At 39.1% G+C, this 19,637-nt stretch overlaps 1 protein-coding gene across 4 annotated transcripts in view; it reads left to right on the top strand.

The window, feature by feature from the left end:
* MTHFD1L (methylenetetrahydrofolate dehydrogenase (NADP+ dependent) 1 like) overlaps nt 1–19,637 on the top strand; it is a 160,999-nt gene that overhangs the window by 56,658 nt on the left and 84,704 nt on the right. For all 4 annotated transcript variants that reach the window (XM_075035984.1, XM_075035983.1, XM_075035986.1 and 1 more), the window contains 2 exons: nt 3,895–3,963; nt 10,292–10,403. In XM_075035984.1, coding sequence (XP_074892085.1) covers nt 3,895–3,963; nt 10,292–10,403 — 181 coding nt within the window. The remainder of the gene's footprint in view (nt 1–3,894; nt 3,964–10,291; nt 10,404–19,637) is intronic.

Below are 19,637 nucleotides of genomic sequence, written 5' to 3'. Positions count from 1 at the left end.
CAAATGAAGGGAAGTTACAAGTACTTCATTATCTTTCTTATAAAGAAATGGGTTTTTCTCTGCCCTTCAGTCTGTATAACCTTTATTCATTTCACAGTAGTTAGTCTCAATCACCTTCCTTTCATTTCTACTCTTGATAAACTTCAGAGACTGCTCCACTGGAAGTTGCTTTGAAAGTATTTTGGTTTTTCATCTTAAGTTTGCCTTTCCTGTGTCATGTGTGTAGTTTATTTTGTGCTCTATGATCTTTGCTGTCCTGGGGAGCATACCTGCCCTGACGGATGGTGGATTCATGGAAGGGGTATTATTTTCAGAAGTACTTGGGATCAGTTCCAGGAGGGAACCCAGGAGAGTTGAGCGTCCATATACATTTGATTCGGAGTCCCACTTCTTTCTTCTGACAGTGAGTTAGTGGAAAGCTAATGATCCTTGAGTGCTCTGGTGCTTAATTGGTGTGTAAGTGTCTAAGCCTCTAATTTTTTTATAAAAAATGTATCTACCTTCTCTGAATTGGAAATGGGAACCTGATTCCTTAAATAGCTTTGAGAATCAGATCCAGGACTTAGAGCTGTGGGAATTGTTTTCTAGCTGCTTGGAGGACTGGGGAGATGAAAGAGTGAAAACTTTATTATGGCAGAGTCATGTCAGATAGATATGAAATCTTTATTGGCTGTTTAGCTTCTGAGGACTGTTGTTGACACGAAACCTGTTTGAGAACCATGGAAGGCAGATAGACTCGATGTGTGCTTGGAGTCTTTGCATCTTTTTTTCTTTGCTTTCAGCTTTAGATACAACGAGTTGTTGCATCCAGAATGCATATCTAATATAGATGAAGTTTCCCAATAAGTTAAAATGCGTAGGAAGTATTTTTTGCTTCACTACTTTTATCAGATTGGTGAAGAACTATCAGAAAGCAAAGGAGACAGGATTTGAGCCATTATTGTCTGGGGCGGGGGGGGGGAGAAAAAAGGTGTCCTGATTTTATTTTATTTTTCTCTTCTCCCCCAAAGCCTTCTTTCCAATCAGCATGGCTTGGGTCAGCAAATAGCTGTTTGCGTGCTTGTTTTGAATGAGTTGGTGGCTTCATCCAGCATGAAGTAGGCAACAGAAACCCCTAACCAGATAGCTACAGCTGGCATGAATTAACCCTTGTCAGTCCTTGGGCAGGTTTCCCAAGAAGAGCATTATGGCTGATTCATGGCTGCTCAGGTAGTTAACCTTGCCTTTGACCAGTTGGAAGATCTTATGTAAAGTTTTCAATTTCACTTTTTTTCTCCAGAAAGTTGAATAGCTATTACAATTGCCTCTTACGTGGTAAGACTAAACTATCTCGGTGTTCATGCACTGGAAATTATCAGCATCTGTTTCTCTTTTAGTGTAATGATGAATAGCTTCTACTATATGATGATGGAAAAACTGAGATACAGGAAGAAAATGTAAAATTAACCAACCTTTCCTTCAGATATTTCTATTATCTATTGCCTCCTAACTAGTGTGTGTACATGGTTCTGCTTTCTGTGAGACAGAAGATGAACAACTTAACTAGCTTTTATAGTTTCGTGTTGCTATCAGCTAGTGATGAGCATAATTTCCTTCAGCTGGGGGTGGAAAGGGGGAGAACCGTGCATCTGGTCTGAGAAATTCTGTTCTAGCTGGCTGCTGAATTGATCAAACAGCAGGAAGAAAACAGGCTTATAGATCTATTCAATAACTATATTGCAGACTCTGTTGTTTGGGCTTTTTTTAATTAATTCAAATTCTGCACTATGATCAATGGGAAGAAGAATATGTTTGCTTTGATAAATCAGTAGGATTAAAAACTGGGGTTTAATAAAGAAATAGCTAGGATTGAGATTTGTTCCATTTCATTTTAAATTGTTAGAGCTGGGACTGGGTATTAACCGTTTTATTTTGCAAGTGCTTCAGATTTGGAAGTGAATCAAATCAGTTTTATAAAGCAAATTGTTATATTGAACAGATTTAAGATTTAATATCCTAAGAAACAGACCCACTTCAGAAAGACTTTCACAAATTACTAATACAAGAAATCAAAGGCAGTAACAGTGGCAGTTATTTTTACATGGTCCTAAAAAGAAAACTCATTTATGGATAAAATATTGAAGTTACGTTTTATTCTAAAAGCAGTAAATTTTATGGGATACTGGTTAAATGAACCTTTAGGAAATACTGTTTGTTGATATTTGTTCTGCATTTTTAAGTTCTTTATCTAAAATAAGTAGTTTATAATCTTACCAATTAAACCAATCTGTAGCTATAAAGGAGCCTGTGAAAGTGAAAAGCAGTAATAATTTCATTTGTCTTTTTAACGTATTTTCCTTTTCCTTGTATTTAGGCTGTCAGCTTTGGAATCAAATGAGAGCAGTTGGGTATAGGTACAACATAGCACCAGTCTGCTTCTATGGAAGTGATGGAGCCTCAGCCATTCCGACAGAGTTGGCACGCTTGTGTTTCCTTGCATTTTGGTCCTAACTTCTAAAATTAACACATTAAGATTTATGAATTAAAATTTATTCTTTACTAATTCAGAAGAGGGAAAACTATATTATTTTGCTACCAGTTTTTCTTATTACGTCTTTGTGGGTCTATTGGGGTTTGTAGATAGTGAAGGCTTACAAAATGCAAAGAGGAGAAGAAACATCGTTCCCTCCTCCTTCTTTCCTTCACTCTCCTCCAAGGAAACACTTGCTATGCTTTAGTAGAAACCAGTTTTACTATCTTGGTTTCAATCCATTTTTATCCAATGGCAAATATTCTGCTTCATTTTCCTCTGAAGTCTATGTTCAGAAAGGAGAAACTTGAATTTGTATAAAATACTGTACTTATGTAATGACCACGTACTTTTACGTCTCTCATCTGTCTGTCATTCCAATTTTCACACAGTTTGATGATTCAAACAATCAAATGAGCCACTACTTATAACACTGCTGCATTTTTTCTATCCATGATCTAGTTCTTTCAAAACAAAACACATTTTCTTCTCAAAATTGAAGTAATTTAGGAATAAATTGAAATAGATGCTTGTGGTTTCTAGATAGCACTCTGCATATAGTTTAATAGTGCTGTGCACACTCAATAGCCAGTTTTTTCTAAAACGGGCATTGGATTTTAGTGTAGAGGGATGTCATGACTTTCTCTTATTTTAAATTCAGTCAGCATGAAATTTATGCTTACTATCCAGCAAAATTTTTAGGGAGGAGTAAGATTTCGTACAACTAAAATGCAGCAATTCACACAGCTCCTTTTGTCCTCTCATCATGATAGTAAGGTGCCTCTAACTTTTAATCTCCTCATGTATTCATAATCTATCCCTAGTCCATTCTGTGTCTGCTTTCATCCTGTGTCTATTACATATATATTTCTACAAGTCTTGAAAAATACCCTTTCTGGTTGTTGCTAGCTATTGATTCATGCTATTGATTCTGTCATGAAAGAAATACATCTGTCATTTCTTTAGTCAGTTTTAGCAAGTTACTGCTTTCTTGCTTTCTCAGGTCTCAGTGGCCTTTGCATCAGCTTCGTCTTTTGTTCCCATGAACATCCTCATGATGATCACTTAATAACTATGTTTCTGGTGTCTTCATGAAATAGGAAGAATATTTACCTACTGCCTTTTATGTGTATTCAGAGCAAAATTGTTACTATTTCTGGCACACGCTGTAAATACAGTATGTTAGAAGTCTTGAGGTAACATCTAAATAAATTCGTTGTGCAGCACTATAACACTGCTTTATCCATTATGGTTTACGAGCACACTTTCTTTTTCTCCTTTGAAGTGTAAGGTTTTTTCCCAGTTTTAACAGTAAGCTTAAGTTTAACTCAGAAGTGTTGTACCTTAGAATTGGCTTCCTTAAAATGTGGACTCTTGTTTTTTAGGGAGTAACAGGTGCTTTGGCAGTTTTGATGAAAGATGCGATTAAGCCCACACTAATGCAGACATTAGAGGTGAGTATGGCTTATGATGCCTGCCCTTCTCTGACTTTCAAATTCCGTATTGTGCTTGTTGTGCTTCTCTCCAGTGACCATGCTTAACTTTCAAGGTTCAAGCCAGGGTCAAATCCATAAATGCATGTTATCAAATGTTCATTCGTGTATGTTAAATAATCCACTCTAACTGCATTTATACCTTTTTGGTGGGTTTTTTTTCCTTCCTTTGAGACTCTGGCTTTAGTAGTAATTTTGCCTAGTGTTGCAAACAAGCTGCAGTGCACTGTTGAACTGCTTCTGAGCGTGCTGGAAGGCAGGTTGGGCTTCCAAGTAGTAGACTTCTTTCTGTTTCCTGTCTTGCCTCTTCTAGGGAAGTTTCCTTTTTATGTATTTCCTCTATATGTATGTTCCCATGATGATTCCCACAGCTCAGCATTTTGAGTGGAATATAGATGCTTTGCTGAGGCCATTCTATTATTATAGTTTGTGCCATTCAGAAACACAGGATGGTCCTTTTGCCTGTTTATGCTTTTTCAAAAGATGGCTCCCAGCCACCCTATCTTGCCATAGTGCCTTCAGGGACTAAATGAAGCTTTGCTGGCCTATGAGAGGAATGTTTTACACTTACAATAGTGAGCTTTCTTCCAATAGCTCAAAGAATGCAGAATTGGTACAACCTAACTTTGTGTCTGGGCAGTCTAGTCTTGTCTTTTCAATAGTAAGCTGAATGCTGAGCAATATTCATGGGCAGAGGGAAGAAGAAAAATGGGGAAATAATGAAGCAGTTTTGGAAACAAATGCATTGGGAGAAAAATTAATGTATATTATTGAAAGTTTGACCATCAAAATTACATAGCTGGAATATTTCACAATTCCTGGTATGGTGAAGAGTTGAAGAATGTAAAAGTTACCAGCGCAATCCCCAATTGGTAAAAATGTCTCATTTTCTGCAGCATGTCAAAATGATAACTACTTTTTTGCTTTTGTGTTTGAATGAGGACAAATACCTACTCTCAGGGAATATTAGAAAAATAGAATTTAAGTCTACGTTACTTTACTATACCCATGTTAATTATTTTCTCCTGCAAAGAACTTCTGTTCTTTCATGTGGCTGTATGAAGAATATATGTGTGTCAGAATTTAATATAACATCCAATAGCAGAAACTGAAGGTCACGTAGGATCAAGAATGTCACAGCCAGAACTGTGTATTAAATCACCACTTGGATAACATTGTATGCGTTAAGCATCAGTGACAAGGTAGCTTTGATTCTGAGGGTTTAGTCTGTGTCACTCTATTTGCACTTTGCATATCTGTTAGAAAATAATGTGGTTTTGTTGTAGTGTTCTAAAAGACAATTATAAATGTCAGAAGCGTTTCTTTTGATTGATAGGCATTTGATTCTGGGGCTTGCATGCTTTTTTTTTTTTTTTTTTCACTGCATTTCTTTATATTTATGCAATAGAATTCCTGCCTTTTATGTGGTATTCTTTTCTAGTCTAATCTATGCTATGGCTGAAACATCTGCCAACTTTCATCAAACACTATTGCTTGTTAGGAGGACCCTGACCGCAGTACCCAAGGATATTTTTCCCAAAAATTCTTCTTACAAAGTTATTTTTAAAACAGCAAACTAATGCAGCTCAGAAGACTGTTTCATGCTCCACTCCTGCCATTTGAGTCTCAGAGATGAACTTTTGTCACCCTTTGAATACCTGTTGGCTTGCAGGCTACTATGAGCCACCTATCCAAGAATGGAAATCTCCAGTTTATTTCTTTTCCAAGATAGTGCTGTGCTTAGGCTGATGTGGGCCTCTTGGACTGTGTCATTGCTCCTGTGTAGAAATTCGATGGCCTACTCTGTTACTGTCCATGCTGTTGTTGCTGTTCTTGAGCCGCAAGCTCGTGTCATATCCCATTTTGTGAATAAATACCTTTCATTATTTTTAATTATTCATGTTAATAGGTTTAAGAGGTGCTAATTCTAATACCTTCGTTTTTTTAAAAAAAATGAAGGGAGGGGAACAAGGAAGATATTTTGCCCTGCACACTTGAATATAGTGCAGAGATCCACCTGTGAGTTTAGAGCCCTCCAGCATGACAGATTTGAAGACAAGCTAATCCTGATGTACCCTGAGATGGCAGATGTAATAATGTCTCTTCTGCTATAGGGGATAACATATTTCTGATGAGTATGTGAATTGCAAGTCGTTCTTCTTGAAAACCAGAAATGAGGAGAACTGAAGCCTAAATTACACTTGAAATAATCCTAATAAGTAGCATCCAAAAGAAGAGGGACCTCTCAAGTTTCCAAAGAGGCTACCAACAGTAATTGGCCGACATAATCCTAATCCCTTCAGGGAGAACAAATTCTCAATACAAGTGTAAAGACCTTTAGCAACAGTACCACAACTTGACTGACAACAGTAACATCAGCAACGATCCTACAGTACACGGGTGGTGGAAAAACAGAATAATATGATTACAGAGAACACAAATACAGCTCAGACTGTGCCATGGACCTGTCCTGCAAGCAGGGATGAAACTGTTTACCAAAGCAGGTCTTCCAGATCACTTTGGTATTGGGGAATGAGAAAAAAGACTGCCTGAGGAGGGGGAGCAGGAGATCTTCTGGATGACTTCAGCCGATACTGACAGTTAATTTGGCATAATTTGTAAGTGATAGTGTCTGTGGGTAGCAGTGGCTGAAAGTAGCCATTGCAGAGAAAGCTGCACTCCTCTGTGAGCTGGCGAAGAGCTTGTAGATGGGTATTGTGTTAAGCTGTGGAGGTCTGAGGAGTTGCTTCTAAGGGCATATGAAAGGGGAGAAGAACGACCTACTTGGTAGATTTGCGCCAGCTTTGTATGGGCATCTGCATGCACTGGAGAAGAGGTTTAGAAGTTCATAAATGAAAAATGCCCAAATGCCTGTACTGCGTGGATCTGAACTGGCAACTTCTGTCAGTGCTTTTTTTTCATATGTGAATCGATGTGGGTAGTTTAATTTGCTGGTTTTTAAAGTTTTCTTGGTGGGTTGATTTCCGTCACAACCCTGCTACTCTGTCACCAGAAATGCCACCTCAAGGTGTTAGTAATTGACAGTGTTTTATATGCAGGAATGACAGTAAAATCTCAAAATGGGAAACACGGGGCTCTCCACCTACAATAAATGTAGGCTTCAGTAGAACTTATATCCAATGCCATAGAATTGTGATGACTTTGTTTGGAATGTACATAATGATTTCATAGTGTTTATCCATGTTTGTCATGACAGATTTGTTCCCTTGTGAACTGATCCCGTAATGTTTAGCATTTATTTATACCATGCGTAACAGAGCAGCTGCTCTGCGGGACAACTCTTTGTAGTTGCAGGCTGGCTGCTCTGGGATGGTCTGCTCTTGTTACATTTAAAGTGCCACTCAGTAAAGATGAGGGGAGGATGGTAATTATAAACATCTTTCTAGTGGACAGATAACTTCAGATATTTATTGACATTCAGGGTTTATCTTCTTTTACTAAAACTTGGATAATAAAATTTCCTGTACTGAAAACTGTCAGCAGAATGCATCCGTGTGCCACTGTTTGTTTCTCCATATAGTTTATTAAGAGTGTAACGAAAATAAGTGGCACTGTGCCGAGTGGGATGGATGGGCTGACACAGAGTTACTGAAGCTGGCCTGAGAAGACATTGTTGTCCCTCTTCCAGGGTGTGCCTGAAGTTCCTGAGATCCTGCTGGAGTTGACTCCCTTCAGTACCTAGACTCTATTTTTCTTCCAGGATTGCCCTTGTAAAAAGACCATTAAATAACTCCTCCTTTTCTTCTGTTGGATTTCAGAGCTCCAGGGGAGCATCTGTCCATGCCAGTGGTTTAGTAGTGTGTTTGGATTTCAAGTTAGTGGCAGGGGGCCTCTTGGCAACTGATACTCTGGATGTTGGACTCCACAATCCAAATTTCCTTCCCATCCGTATTGTGTGGATGAACTCTTGGAAGCACAATTGCAAGGGAATGTTGTGGGAGACCCTTCTGGCCCCATCTGCATAGCTGTCACAGTATGGGACGGGCTGCCCATCATCTATGTTTGTGCTTCTGTGCATTGCATCTGCCCATGTGTGTGCTGGGCTTTAATGAAGGCAGCCCTGTAGTTGCTTGCCACAAGAAATTAAGGGCTTGGAAAAATAAAACTAAACTTAGTGAGTAATAAATCAGAATAAATCCAGTGGATTTCAGTCTGGTAGCTGAAAACTGCAGTTGTCTCTATTTGAATGCCAGAAGGGTAAATACTGGGTTAAAGTAAAAGTAAAACTTAAGAATGTAAAACTTAAACTTAGGTTGGTGGAAGTGGTTTGCATTTTATTTTGTATAAGTTATAAGCTCTTTGGAACAGAGCTAATCTTTTATTTTGCACAGCACCTCCCATTAGATTGATGCCTAGATACTATAAGAAGCTTTGAAGGTGTACATAGTTCAAGTTAAATTTTTTGCATAAATATGTAAAACCCCAATTGATATTGCAGTATGTGGTCATTAGCAGATAGAAAACAAACAAAAAATTGTACGTAAACACTATGAAGTCAGTATGTTATGATGATAATAATAATTACATAATTTCTTTTGTTACAGGTCATGATTTTTGGTTTATTTACTTTTTTCTGCTCTTGTTCCACTGTTTCTTCTCTAACATGTATGAAGCAGAGTGGTCTTTGGATTATAGCTTAATTGTCCATTTTTTGGAGAATATCCCCTGCCCATATGTATACATATTGTCTTTTTTCCACTCTTGACTGACCCCCTCCCCCCCAAAAAAAAATCCCCTGTTTTATTAGAACAAACCTAAAGTTTGATGTGCCAGTGGTTAAAAAGTTACTTGTCTTTGCTCTGAATGAAATAATTACTTATGTATAATTACTTCTAGAGGAAACAATAAGAACAGATGCTTGTTGTTAATAAATTTTATAAGATTTGTTTTCAGTTTTGCAGAAACACAAGAATCTGTTTTCTATAGCAGCAAGTATTTCACTACTGTAATCCAACTGTTCTGGTGTTTTATGGAAAACATGAAAATTTTTGTCTGTGTAGGTTGTTTTCTTAAGACACTGGCGGGGGTGGGGAGGGGGACACACCAACCAGTTTTTATTATATGGTTAATAGTTTCCAAGTTGTGGTTCATGGGGACTGTTGGATGTGGCCCGCAGCTGATCTGCGGAACACTGTCCTCCTTAATTGGTATTTCTGGTCAAAAAATGACAAAGGTTGCCTAGTAGCTTGCCTGAAATTTTGGGGGTTGGCAGTAGCTTGTAACACAGAACGTGTGAAGACCATTGATGGAGATAATCTGAAATTATCTGCCTACCTTTTCTTTAACCAGCTGGGGATTTTTAAAAGCATTAACACAACAACGGGGATTTGTTTGCTTAAATATTTCATCGTAAGATAGCTGAAGTGACATCCTTCTGTCTGATTGTGTATTCTGACTTGGAGAAAACATAGCAGTTAATATATCTCACCTAATCCTAATCCCTTTCTGTAGATGCTAATTTTCTAATTTCTCCTTTCCTTGTGATGCTTGCCAAAAAAAATAACAGGGAAGCTGAGATTTGCTTTCTATCTGACAAATTTCTCTATGCCATTACTTTGTTAACTCCTGGCCTATCCCTTTTGCTGTTTTAGATTGCTCCCTGCTACAGAGTCTGCTTCCCCTGGGTATTTATACAGTGTCTAGTGTAGGGGAATTTGGCTCTGCACCTGGAGCTCCCAGGCACTCAGCCAGCAGTGGTGAATGCTTTTTCCATGGTATGTCACCATCCCCACTGCACCCCAGCCATGTGCCTTCCCTTCTCCCTCTCCAGCTTCTTAACCATTGACTGGTCCCTCATTCCTTCCGCTGGCTACTTTGCCTGCCCAGGAATGGCAGTTACGGTCAGTGAGGGAAATGGGAGCGGTAAGGGATGGAGTAGAGCAGGAGCTGGGCTCTATTTGTGTACCATCTGCAGCAATGCACTTAGTGCTGATTGTAGTACATATGCCAGAATAGCACGCCACAGCATTAGGGCAGTGGAAATACGGAACATAAGTACAAGATTGGGCAAGAAGTTGTGTAAGTTACCTACAGGTTGCACTGCTGTCCATTACCTTTCTATGAATAAAGCAGGTTCTGGTATCTAAGTCTATCAGTGAATGGGGTCTCGAGCACCTGAGATGTACATAACCCCCCTCAAATTATCTAACAGTGCTTACTCATTATATATGCTTTTGATTTATATATAATCTTGATTAGTGTGCAAGAGAATTGTGCTTGTGTTCTTACCTATCCATTAAATTAGTGATATATTTTTTTTATCATTCAGGGAACACCAGTATTTGTTCACGCTGGACCTTTTGCTAACATTGCACATGGAAATTCTTCTGTTTTGGCAGATAAAATTGCCCTTAAATTAGTTGGAGAGAGAGGATTTGTAGGTAAGTAATTATTTTGTATATTGTATTATGGTTTTTTTGGTAAGTTAGCAAACAGTGGTGTAAGTGAATGGGTACAATAGCAATGAAAGGTAAGAATGCTACTTCATTTTATGCTAATATTAATAATAATCTTAAATAATCTTAAAGTGAACATGTAAAAAACCCAAAGCACTTCTTCTCTCACCATGCCCTTTGTCTCAAGTGTTCTGTCACCACGTTTAAGATTCCACAAGATGACTGAACCAGTTAAATGACTGGGTTGCATTGAAGGAAGTGTCCTGTAGTTCCTTGTATTAGTATTCATCTGACCTTTCTTGAAAACAGACAGAAACCTTTCCCTTTTCCTGCTGAATTATTTCTCTGCCAATTCAGCACACCCAGCCAAATCAGTGGTCAGGTGTCCCTGAGCCAGTGGAGAGGAACAGCAGAGGAAAGGTGGTAGAAAAAAAAGTAAGACTGCCTTATTTTGGTGGCAGTGAACCATTAGTTTGGTCCAGCTGCATTGTAAAACCTCACCATGAGGCCCTCACATTCCCATGAAAGCATGTAGGTGGGCAGACTCTTTTTATATTAAGAATTCAGCCTGCACAAGCAACAATAGACAGGTAGAACTTACTGTTGCGGTTGCAGGCAAAATAAACTTGTGGCTGAATGGTAAACTAGTTTTTATAAAAATTGTTGTGTGTGTTTAGAATTAACAAAATGAAATTTTGCATTAGTAATGCCTCTGCGCTGCTGCAGCCATTTTCTTCTGTGTCCTGAACACCCAGGCTGCCTTACATTAATCCTAAAGTTGAACACTGAGTACCTGTGGAACAATGCTCTTCAAGAGGTGCAGTAATGTGAAACATGAGGTTTCTTATGCTAGTGCCCTTAAACTAGCAGAGAAACATGTATGTATATGCTTATGTCATACCTACATATTGCTGTAAATTACATAGAGAACCAAATTACTGGAAAGTACTGTTTCTATTTAAATTCATTGATAATCAGATGGGGGAGTTGTTTGCATTGTTATAAAATATATATACTTTTTGTTACAATACGAATAAACCTATATATTTACAGATAGAGAATAGAAACGTTTCTTATACAAAGCTGTTGACTAGTGAACAAGAACATAGAGGGATATCTTCTTACAGAAATCTTAAAAAGTACTAAAAATTAATACCAATAAAAAATAAAGGATTGAAACCTGTTGTAGATCATACTGACTTTGAAAAAAAAAACCCTAAAGAAATATGTCATTTTGGTATTCTCTGAATAACAACAAAAAGGTTGAACAGGTAGAAATTCTATTTATGTGCATTCCATTATCTTGAGGGCTTTCTTCTTTTTGCCCAGAGAAGGGCAGCAAAGCTGGTGAAGGGCCTGGAGCACAAGTCTTACGAGGACCGGCTGAGGGAACTGGGGTTGTTTATCCTGGAGAAAAGGAGGCTGAGGGGAGACCTTATCGCTCTCTACAACTGCCTGAAAGGGGGTTGTAGTCAGGTGGGGGTCGGTCTCTTCTCCCAGGCAACAAGTGATAGAACAAGAGGAAATGGCCTCAAGTTGCACCAGGGGAGGTTTAAATTGGATATTAGGAAAGATTTCTTTACTGAAAGGTTTGTCAGGCACTGGAACAGGCTGCCCAGGGAAGTGGTTGAGTCACCATCCCTGAAGGTGTTCAAGAAATGCGTAGACGAGGCACTTCAGGACATGGTTTAGTGGCCATGATGATGTTGGGTTGATGGTTGGACTCGCTGATCTTAAAGGTCTTTTCCAACCTAAAAGACTCTATGATTCTGTGATTTTTCTGTTTTCTCATTTTTGCTTGTTCATCTTTATAGAAGTAAGTTTCTGATCTCCTTAAGCATTCTGTGCCTAGAAGAAATGATCTTCATCCTTCTTTTCTTTTTTTTTTAAATGGAGTAGTAAAGTGCACACAGTGATTTTTAGTTCCTTGTTAGGGTATTATTAACAACATTAGTTCCTAGAGTCAGTTTTTCTAACCTCTGCCCTTCTGATTCAATATAATTTGCAAAGATTGTTGGACATTTGCATGTAATATTTTGTTAGCAAGAGCATTCTTGGGAAAAGTTTGATTCAGTATTCTGCTCTCACTTCTTATGTTTAGGTAGGAGTAGCTAGGGAAATGCTGACCTGTGTAGGAAGATAAAGCATCACAGTTAAGGTGGTGAAACGTGAGGTTTTCAAGGTAGTCTGAGCATGTGTTGTGTGTTTGTGTTTCCTTTTTAAAATGCACGATCATGTCAAGGAAAAGAGTTGTTTTCTCCAGTGTTACTGTTGTACAGCTAAAGGGTCTGTTCATTTCCCTCTAATAATAAAACATCTATTCAAAGTAAGAACATTTTGCATTCTGAATACATTTATTTAATGATAATAGAATCAGTATTTCATTAAGCTATGTTTGTTACTATATGGCTTTGTGGAATGAAGAGCAAAAGCATTTAGGGTGGTGAACATTTTTCATAGGCTGGGTGAAGTGACTTTGTTTCTGCAGTGAGCAGTCTTTTCAAGTGGGAAGTCTGTTTTGCATCATCTGAATGGACGTATGTTGGAGGCAGTCTTGAGTCTTGATCCAGGTTTTGGAGCCCAAAAAGTATTGCCCTCGATTTGGATTCCCCTCCATTCACTGCTTCCCTCAGGCACTGAGAGCATATCCTTGCATTTCATGCTTTTTTTTGGTCTTATCCACCTGTTTGTCTTTAACACTCTTTTTTGCTTTGTTCGTCTTTGGCTCCAGTTTCTCTGTTGGGAGGCAGAGCGGCGTAGCTGCAATAGAGGAAAACCTTTGTGTGTTGCCAGCTAAAGGCTCTTGTTCAGATTTTGTTCTACAGAACACAAATCCCATGAAACTGGCTTCAAAATGAGACTGCCTTTGCTCTGCTGAGCAAAGAACTTCAGCATGATTTTTTGATCCTTGTTAAATTATTAAAAGCAATAGTTCCTGGAGTGGCCTACTTAAATAAACTTTGCAGGTAGTCATAAGTGTAAATGGTTGTTTTAATGGTTGTAATTACCATAAGCTTTATGATTTAAAAAAATACATTGTTTCTGGTAACTAGTCAGAGCACATGGGCAGAGACTACAAGTAGCACTTGCTGGTTTATTAAATACCATCATATCCTACCCTACACAACTAAGGTCTAAAGTGACAGCTACAAAGTGCGCACCAGTCCACACTGAGGTCACGTCCATACAGGCAGAGAGCCCAGTGCCTTGTGAAGCTACACAGCAAAGCAGTTAGCAAGAAACTCCACCGCAGTCTGCTTGCTGTGGTGTGTGCCTGAACCCTGTGTGACCGTTGAAACTTGGTGGGGAAAGCTGATCCTGTAGTTAATTCAGACAGTAGGAGTGCAGGACAGCTATGCTGCAGTTCTGTATCTAGCTGAGCAAGTTAGTTACTCACTCTTGCTAAAAGTAAAAATTTTCACTGCTCCATTTTTCTCTTTTGCCACTGTTCTTGTGCAGTTCATCCTTTCCTCACGTTGGATCTGGCGCTCATTAGATTCTTGTATAAGCAATTGGAGTTCATGTTTTGCCATGTAGGTTAGTTGCATAAGCTCATGAAAGAGTCCAAGAGGTGCTGGAAATAGCGTAAGGTAAGTGGCAGAACTGCATGGCTGGGAGAGGCATTTTAGGGACCACGAGCTATGAGGTTGGCTCTCAGTCTTGTGCAGCTGCATCCAAAGCAGGAACATAAGAAATCTGTGAGAGCGTCTGCAATGAAATTAATTTCCTGTACAGTAGAATAAATATCTTAATGTACATATGCTAGCTCACTGTGAGACGGTATGATAATATATATTATATATAATATTTATTTTATATTTTTTGCATATATTTATTATTTTGCTTTAAATATTAATTATTTTATTTTTTACTTAAGCCACTGTTATTTTAGAGCAGAACCTCCTGCTAAGTGTGTAAAGAGTGCTAAGGAGAATAGCACAGCCTGAACTTGCACCACAGTTTCACAAATACAGATATTTTTTATTTTCTGTCCTGGCTTAAGCAGCCTTCTTCCTCCAGCTGCTTGTTTCCAGTCCTGTGCAACTCCTCACTTGCCAGCACACCTGTTTATAGAGCTACATGATAAACTAAACTGGAGAGTTGGTCTTGACTGAAAACAACTACAACAAAAAAAATCCCCTTCCTTCCCCTTACAGGCAGTGGCTGGGCAAAAGGTTATATGTGCAAAAGGGGAGGATGAGATAATACCAGATAAGATGGTGTTCTCGCTGAAATTAATATTTATGATATTATAGCCTCATTTGGAGCTTTAAAGTGCCAGTAAATCTACTGTGGATGCACTAGCTAATCAGACCAAGCCTGCATTGCCAGAGCAGCTAAGTCTGTCTCCTTTCTCAGCCTGTGCTCAACTGTTTTTGCATGACATCCCAGCAGAAACCTATTGCACTTTTTGTTGGCTTAGTTTTCTGCTGACTTAACACAGAAGCAGTTCAGCCCAGAGTCACAAAAACACCGGAGCTGGTGCAGGGGAGGGTGAGTTGGGACAGCCAGCAGCGAAAAAACAGTCTGTTGTGTAGATCCCACTGTTTGTGTGACCATGTGCCATGGCCAAGGCAAAAAAAAAAAATCCTCCCAAAGTGTTCTTTTAAAATTTATTTTTAAACCTTACTTTCTCTCCCTGGCCTGCATTGCCTGTTTCTCTGCTTGCTCTGCACCTGGAATTGCAGTGTGCTGTGCCTTTTGGGTAGCATTGGTTAACAATGATGTAGACAGTCTGGTTTTGAAAAAAAACCACATCTAAACAAAGTTTAACTCTTGAGTCCTCATGTGAGCTGTCACTAATTGAAGGCACTCCCTGCTTCAGTTTCAGGTGTCCAAGTGAATCACAGGCCCTCATTAAGTCCAAGATAGCCTAAGCCTTTTAGCTCAGCTTGTAGTTTCCCTCTTCCCTGAGCCTTGTTTCTACGTACTGACAACTCGGTCTTTTTGCTCTAATTTTGAGTTCTCTTGGTACAAGTTTTGCCACTGAGCTTTTAGTGCAACGCCTTGGCTGGCACTGGCTGCCTTGCACTTGTTTGTGCTCTCAAGCTTTTACTGCTTCAGGCCTGTTTCCCTGCAAATTCCCCCCATCGTTGCTGTGAGCAAGCGTGGCCCGTTGAGGATGGCAGCCCCTACACCGGTGAGCGGCTCGTGTGCCGCATGGCGGCTGGGCCACGCGGGGCAGCTGTGCCGATGGTCCGGGAAGGGTTGCACTGTGGCACATTGAACCTGCCGATCTTCACAGCTGCTATCAGAGCTTTGCAGTCTCTCACACATCTCTTTAGCCCCTCTGGCAGCAGCCTGAAGTCTGTTTCTGACATTTCATTTTCCTTTTGTATGAAAGGTTGCCTAAGCTGGCCTGTTTAACCGATTCTACATCACTTGCTTTTGGTTCAACTTAATTGTTTAACAGCAAGGACAGCTGACATCTCAGCAGTGGCTGGGAAGGGAGCTTGGGGTTTAGGCTGAGTCCTGTGCTGTGACTGAGTGGGACAATATATCTTTGTCTGTATTTAGGCAGTTACTTTTATTGGGGTTTTTTTTGTTTTGTTTTGTGGTACTAACCTCTTTAATTCCCCTTTTGTTCTTCATCGCTGTCCTCTGATGTAGCAACATCAAACTTGTGGCTGATCCACAGAAGCTGGTTAATACTGAAAGCCATGCCTGATGTAAATTGCAACTAAAGTTTTAACTTGCAGCCCTGAGGATAAATTTGCCAGTTATGTAAAGAATTAATTTTGCACGAATTTCTCCTTGTGCTTGTGTTTTTATTTCATGGTTCAGGGGATTGTGTTTTGATTTTCTGGAAGTCCTCTTCTGAAATGACCTCTATGCCTCATCTTTCTTTCCTCCATTGTTTCCCACCATTGCTTTGAGGAAGATTTTCATTGTTTCAGAAGTGTCATGGCAGTTTTTGCAAACAAAAACGTTAACCACATTTCTGGATGTCTAGGTTAGAGTGATTGCCTTAAGTGAACAAAGAATTGTTGTATTTGTTTCTCTGACAGCAGAAGTCCCATGTCTGGATGAACACAATGTACCCTGTATATGTAAAACACTTGATTTTAACTTCAAAGATTACACTATTTAAGGAGGCAAGTGTTATTGATAATATTTTACCACATAAGATGCTGCCGTATAGGAAAGAAAGATTTCACAAAACAGTTTTGGGTATTCTTAAACATACACACACACACTTAAGGATTTGGGAAGTAGTGTATGGGTTTAACCACGCTGTAACTGATGCCAGTTAAGAGTCCCACTCATAAGCATTGTGTGTATGCAGAACAAAACATAAAGTTCTTGTCCTAGAAAGACTTGCTAGTGCCTACTGACAGGCAGCTGCCAAAGCACAGGAAAATAGACCTCTATCACAGTAGTATTGCCATCCTGCTCACCCAGCAGTTTTCTTTTTTGTGATAGTTTCCAAGGGGGTGGGGAAATTCTTGGTGTATTTTGCAAGTAGACAAAGGGTGAGAAGTTCTATAGGTTTCAGGAAGCATGTCTCTTGTCAGGGAGAGCAGAGGAAGGAGTGCAAAGAAACATCAATGAGATGATGGAATTTATTCTGGTTTCTGATGTCTCAAATGTCTTGCGAAGGACAAAGGTTTGTTTAGAGAGAGGTGTCTTGAACTGCACCCAGAAATGGAGGGAACTAGACTACAGAACCCATAACTTGTTGCACCCTTCAGGCATGCTATGAGGTCAAAATGTTTTGTGATCCTGGTTTACTCCTATGGGCGTGTATGCTGGCAGCTTTGCTAGGAAGGGAAAGGAGATTATCAGTAAACCAGAAAAAGGACAGGGAAATTTTGGTAACTTTATCAACACAGAATGCAGCTAGTCACTCCCTGTGAAGAGTCTTGGCTCAGGAAGAGGTAATCATTTAAACATCATCAGGGCTTCTTACGTCGCATCTCTGCCGCTCGTTCTTCCTCCTGTGTTGGCTTAAAGCAACAAAATACCTTGTAAAACTCCCAAGTTCCTTTTCTGCATCAGTCGGATTGTTTCTTAATACTTTGTTAAGGTGAATAGAAGGGATGAACTATGAGGTTTTTTAGTCAGTGAATGCAGGCTGCCCAAGAGGTGTTTTGAAGGCTTAAAGGATGAAAGAGGAAGAGGAATGAGCTTTCCTGAGTCATATTTGTCAGTGTGTCAGAAATTATTGCAATAAGCAACTCAGCAGATTGCCCCATCCATCTCTTTAATCCCTTGAAGGTATTTCAGCAGAGGAAAAGGGGTGGTTGTAAATCAGAAAAAAAAGTGAAGCATGAATATGTTTTTGGAATCCTAAACCAAAGTCCTTCTGAAGTCTGTTTTTCAGGCTTGGACTACGTGTTTAGCGGTTGCTTTCTTTCCTACTCCTAGTAAGCACGTCCCATTAAGCACGTCCCATTCAACGCTGAGAGCACGCTGTGCTAGGCAAGGTCGAGTGTGACTTTGTATTTCCTGGTGTTGTATCAGGTGACAAGAGGAGGCTTATTGCAAGCTGTTGGTGCCTTTCTTAAGAAAGGTTTGCTTTCTGTTTCTTTCTTTAGTTGATCCACTTGGTGTAATTGGAAAGACTTTATCACACATTTTTAATGGTATAAACTCAAGTAGAAGCAGTAAACTTTTATAAGCTAAGTAATTGACTCTTTATTGTGCTGGTACTCGTGTTAGAGTAAACTAATGATGCTAGCTGCTCTAACTATCAGTACATACAAAGTTGTATTTCAAAGGATATCCATTTCACATGCTCTCAGAGCAGACATTGTATAACAAATTTATAAACCACCTTATGAAAATTGTATGTGTTTAATACACTAAGTGAATAATCTTCAGTAGATCTTTTTAATGTCATAAGACACTTCAAACTATTTTCTTAGTAGTAGTCTTTTTCCAAAAAAAAAAGGAAATAAAGCCCAAATACTTCGACTAAACTTTTTTGGCACCAGTAGTACAGGTGATGATATTACATTTAAATGTTGAGTTCAAGGATTTCTTTTTAAATTTTTTTTGTTGCTCAACACCACTAGAAAGGGGTTCCATGCGGTGACCCTCCAGAGAACTTTGATTTTTAGGATTCTGTCCAGTGTCTTTCTACCTTGTGTTATTTTATCTCTGACTTCTTCACTCCTTATTTTCACAAGAAACAAACTGTAATGAGATTATGTTCCAATATTTTGCTCTTTGAACCAATGTGTTTTTTCTTGCTTAAGTATTAAAGCAAGGCTAAGGTTTCATGGTACAAGGTGGTTGACAGCATTACCAGTGTCAGTGTTACTGGCGTACTCTGAAACGTGTGTGCTGCAAACTAGATAAGGGATGTTCAAAACTTTACAGTGTTTTCTCTGATCCCATTCATAGCGCAGCTGCTCAAGCAACTGTGCTTGGTGCAACTGTGGCAGTGGGGTGTTGGGAAGGAAGGGGAACTGTGTTAGTATTGCTGCAAGGCTCTTAAAATCATGGTTTAATAGTACAAAGCACAGTGGTACCACCAACTGCAAAATAAGGTACCATTACTCCTAGAAGATCTGTGAATCTTTGCCATTCACTTGTGAAGGGTGATGCCATTCACATCCCAAGTGCCCTTTTTATTTCTTTCTTCACATTTGCAGAGGTAAAAGTAAATTCCATTGCTTTCACCTGTTGTAAAGTGGAAACAAAAAAAATCTTCTGTTCCCCTTTGCTTTTAAAATCTTAGCAGATTTTCTTACCAGTAAGTTGGAAAGTCTTCAGAGACGAGATGTAGTGCAACACATTTTCCTTCACTGACAAGAAGTCAAAGTTCCTGAAAGCTGACCTGATTTACTGCCTTGTCACAAATAATCTGGGTGCAAATCATGCATCCCTTGCTTATGGATTGCTACTACTGAAAGTCAGGTGGCGATGATTTAAATGACTTCCTATTGCAGAAAATGCTTAAAACAGTCTTGAAATAGTTTATTAATTATTATGCCAAATTAGAATCAAAACTTTTCTTATATCTTTGTGTGTTCAGAACCCTTGAGAAAGTTCTGGGTGACTCCATGTTTTCACTGCAGATCTCTTGAAACTTTTTCTTCCGATAGTTCTGATCTTTAGGATACCTTGCAAAATAAAGCTTTTCAGAAGGAAGATTGGATAGAAGAGAGCTGTCCTGAATGTTTTTGTTGGGAAGCATTCTAGCATTGGTATCATATGTCACTATATTTCAGAGTTGAATTAATTTGGGAGCTCGTAAATTATGCAAAGCTA

This window comes from Buteo buteo, chromosome 9 (assembly GCF_964188355.1).
Source record: "Buteo buteo chromosome 9, bButBut1.hap1.1, whole genome shotgun sequence".
NCBI classification, from domain to species: Eukaryota; Metazoa; Chordata; class Aves; order Accipitriformes; family Accipitridae; genus Buteo; species Buteo buteo.
This window is presented reverse-complemented; position numbering and strand designations above follow the sequence as displayed.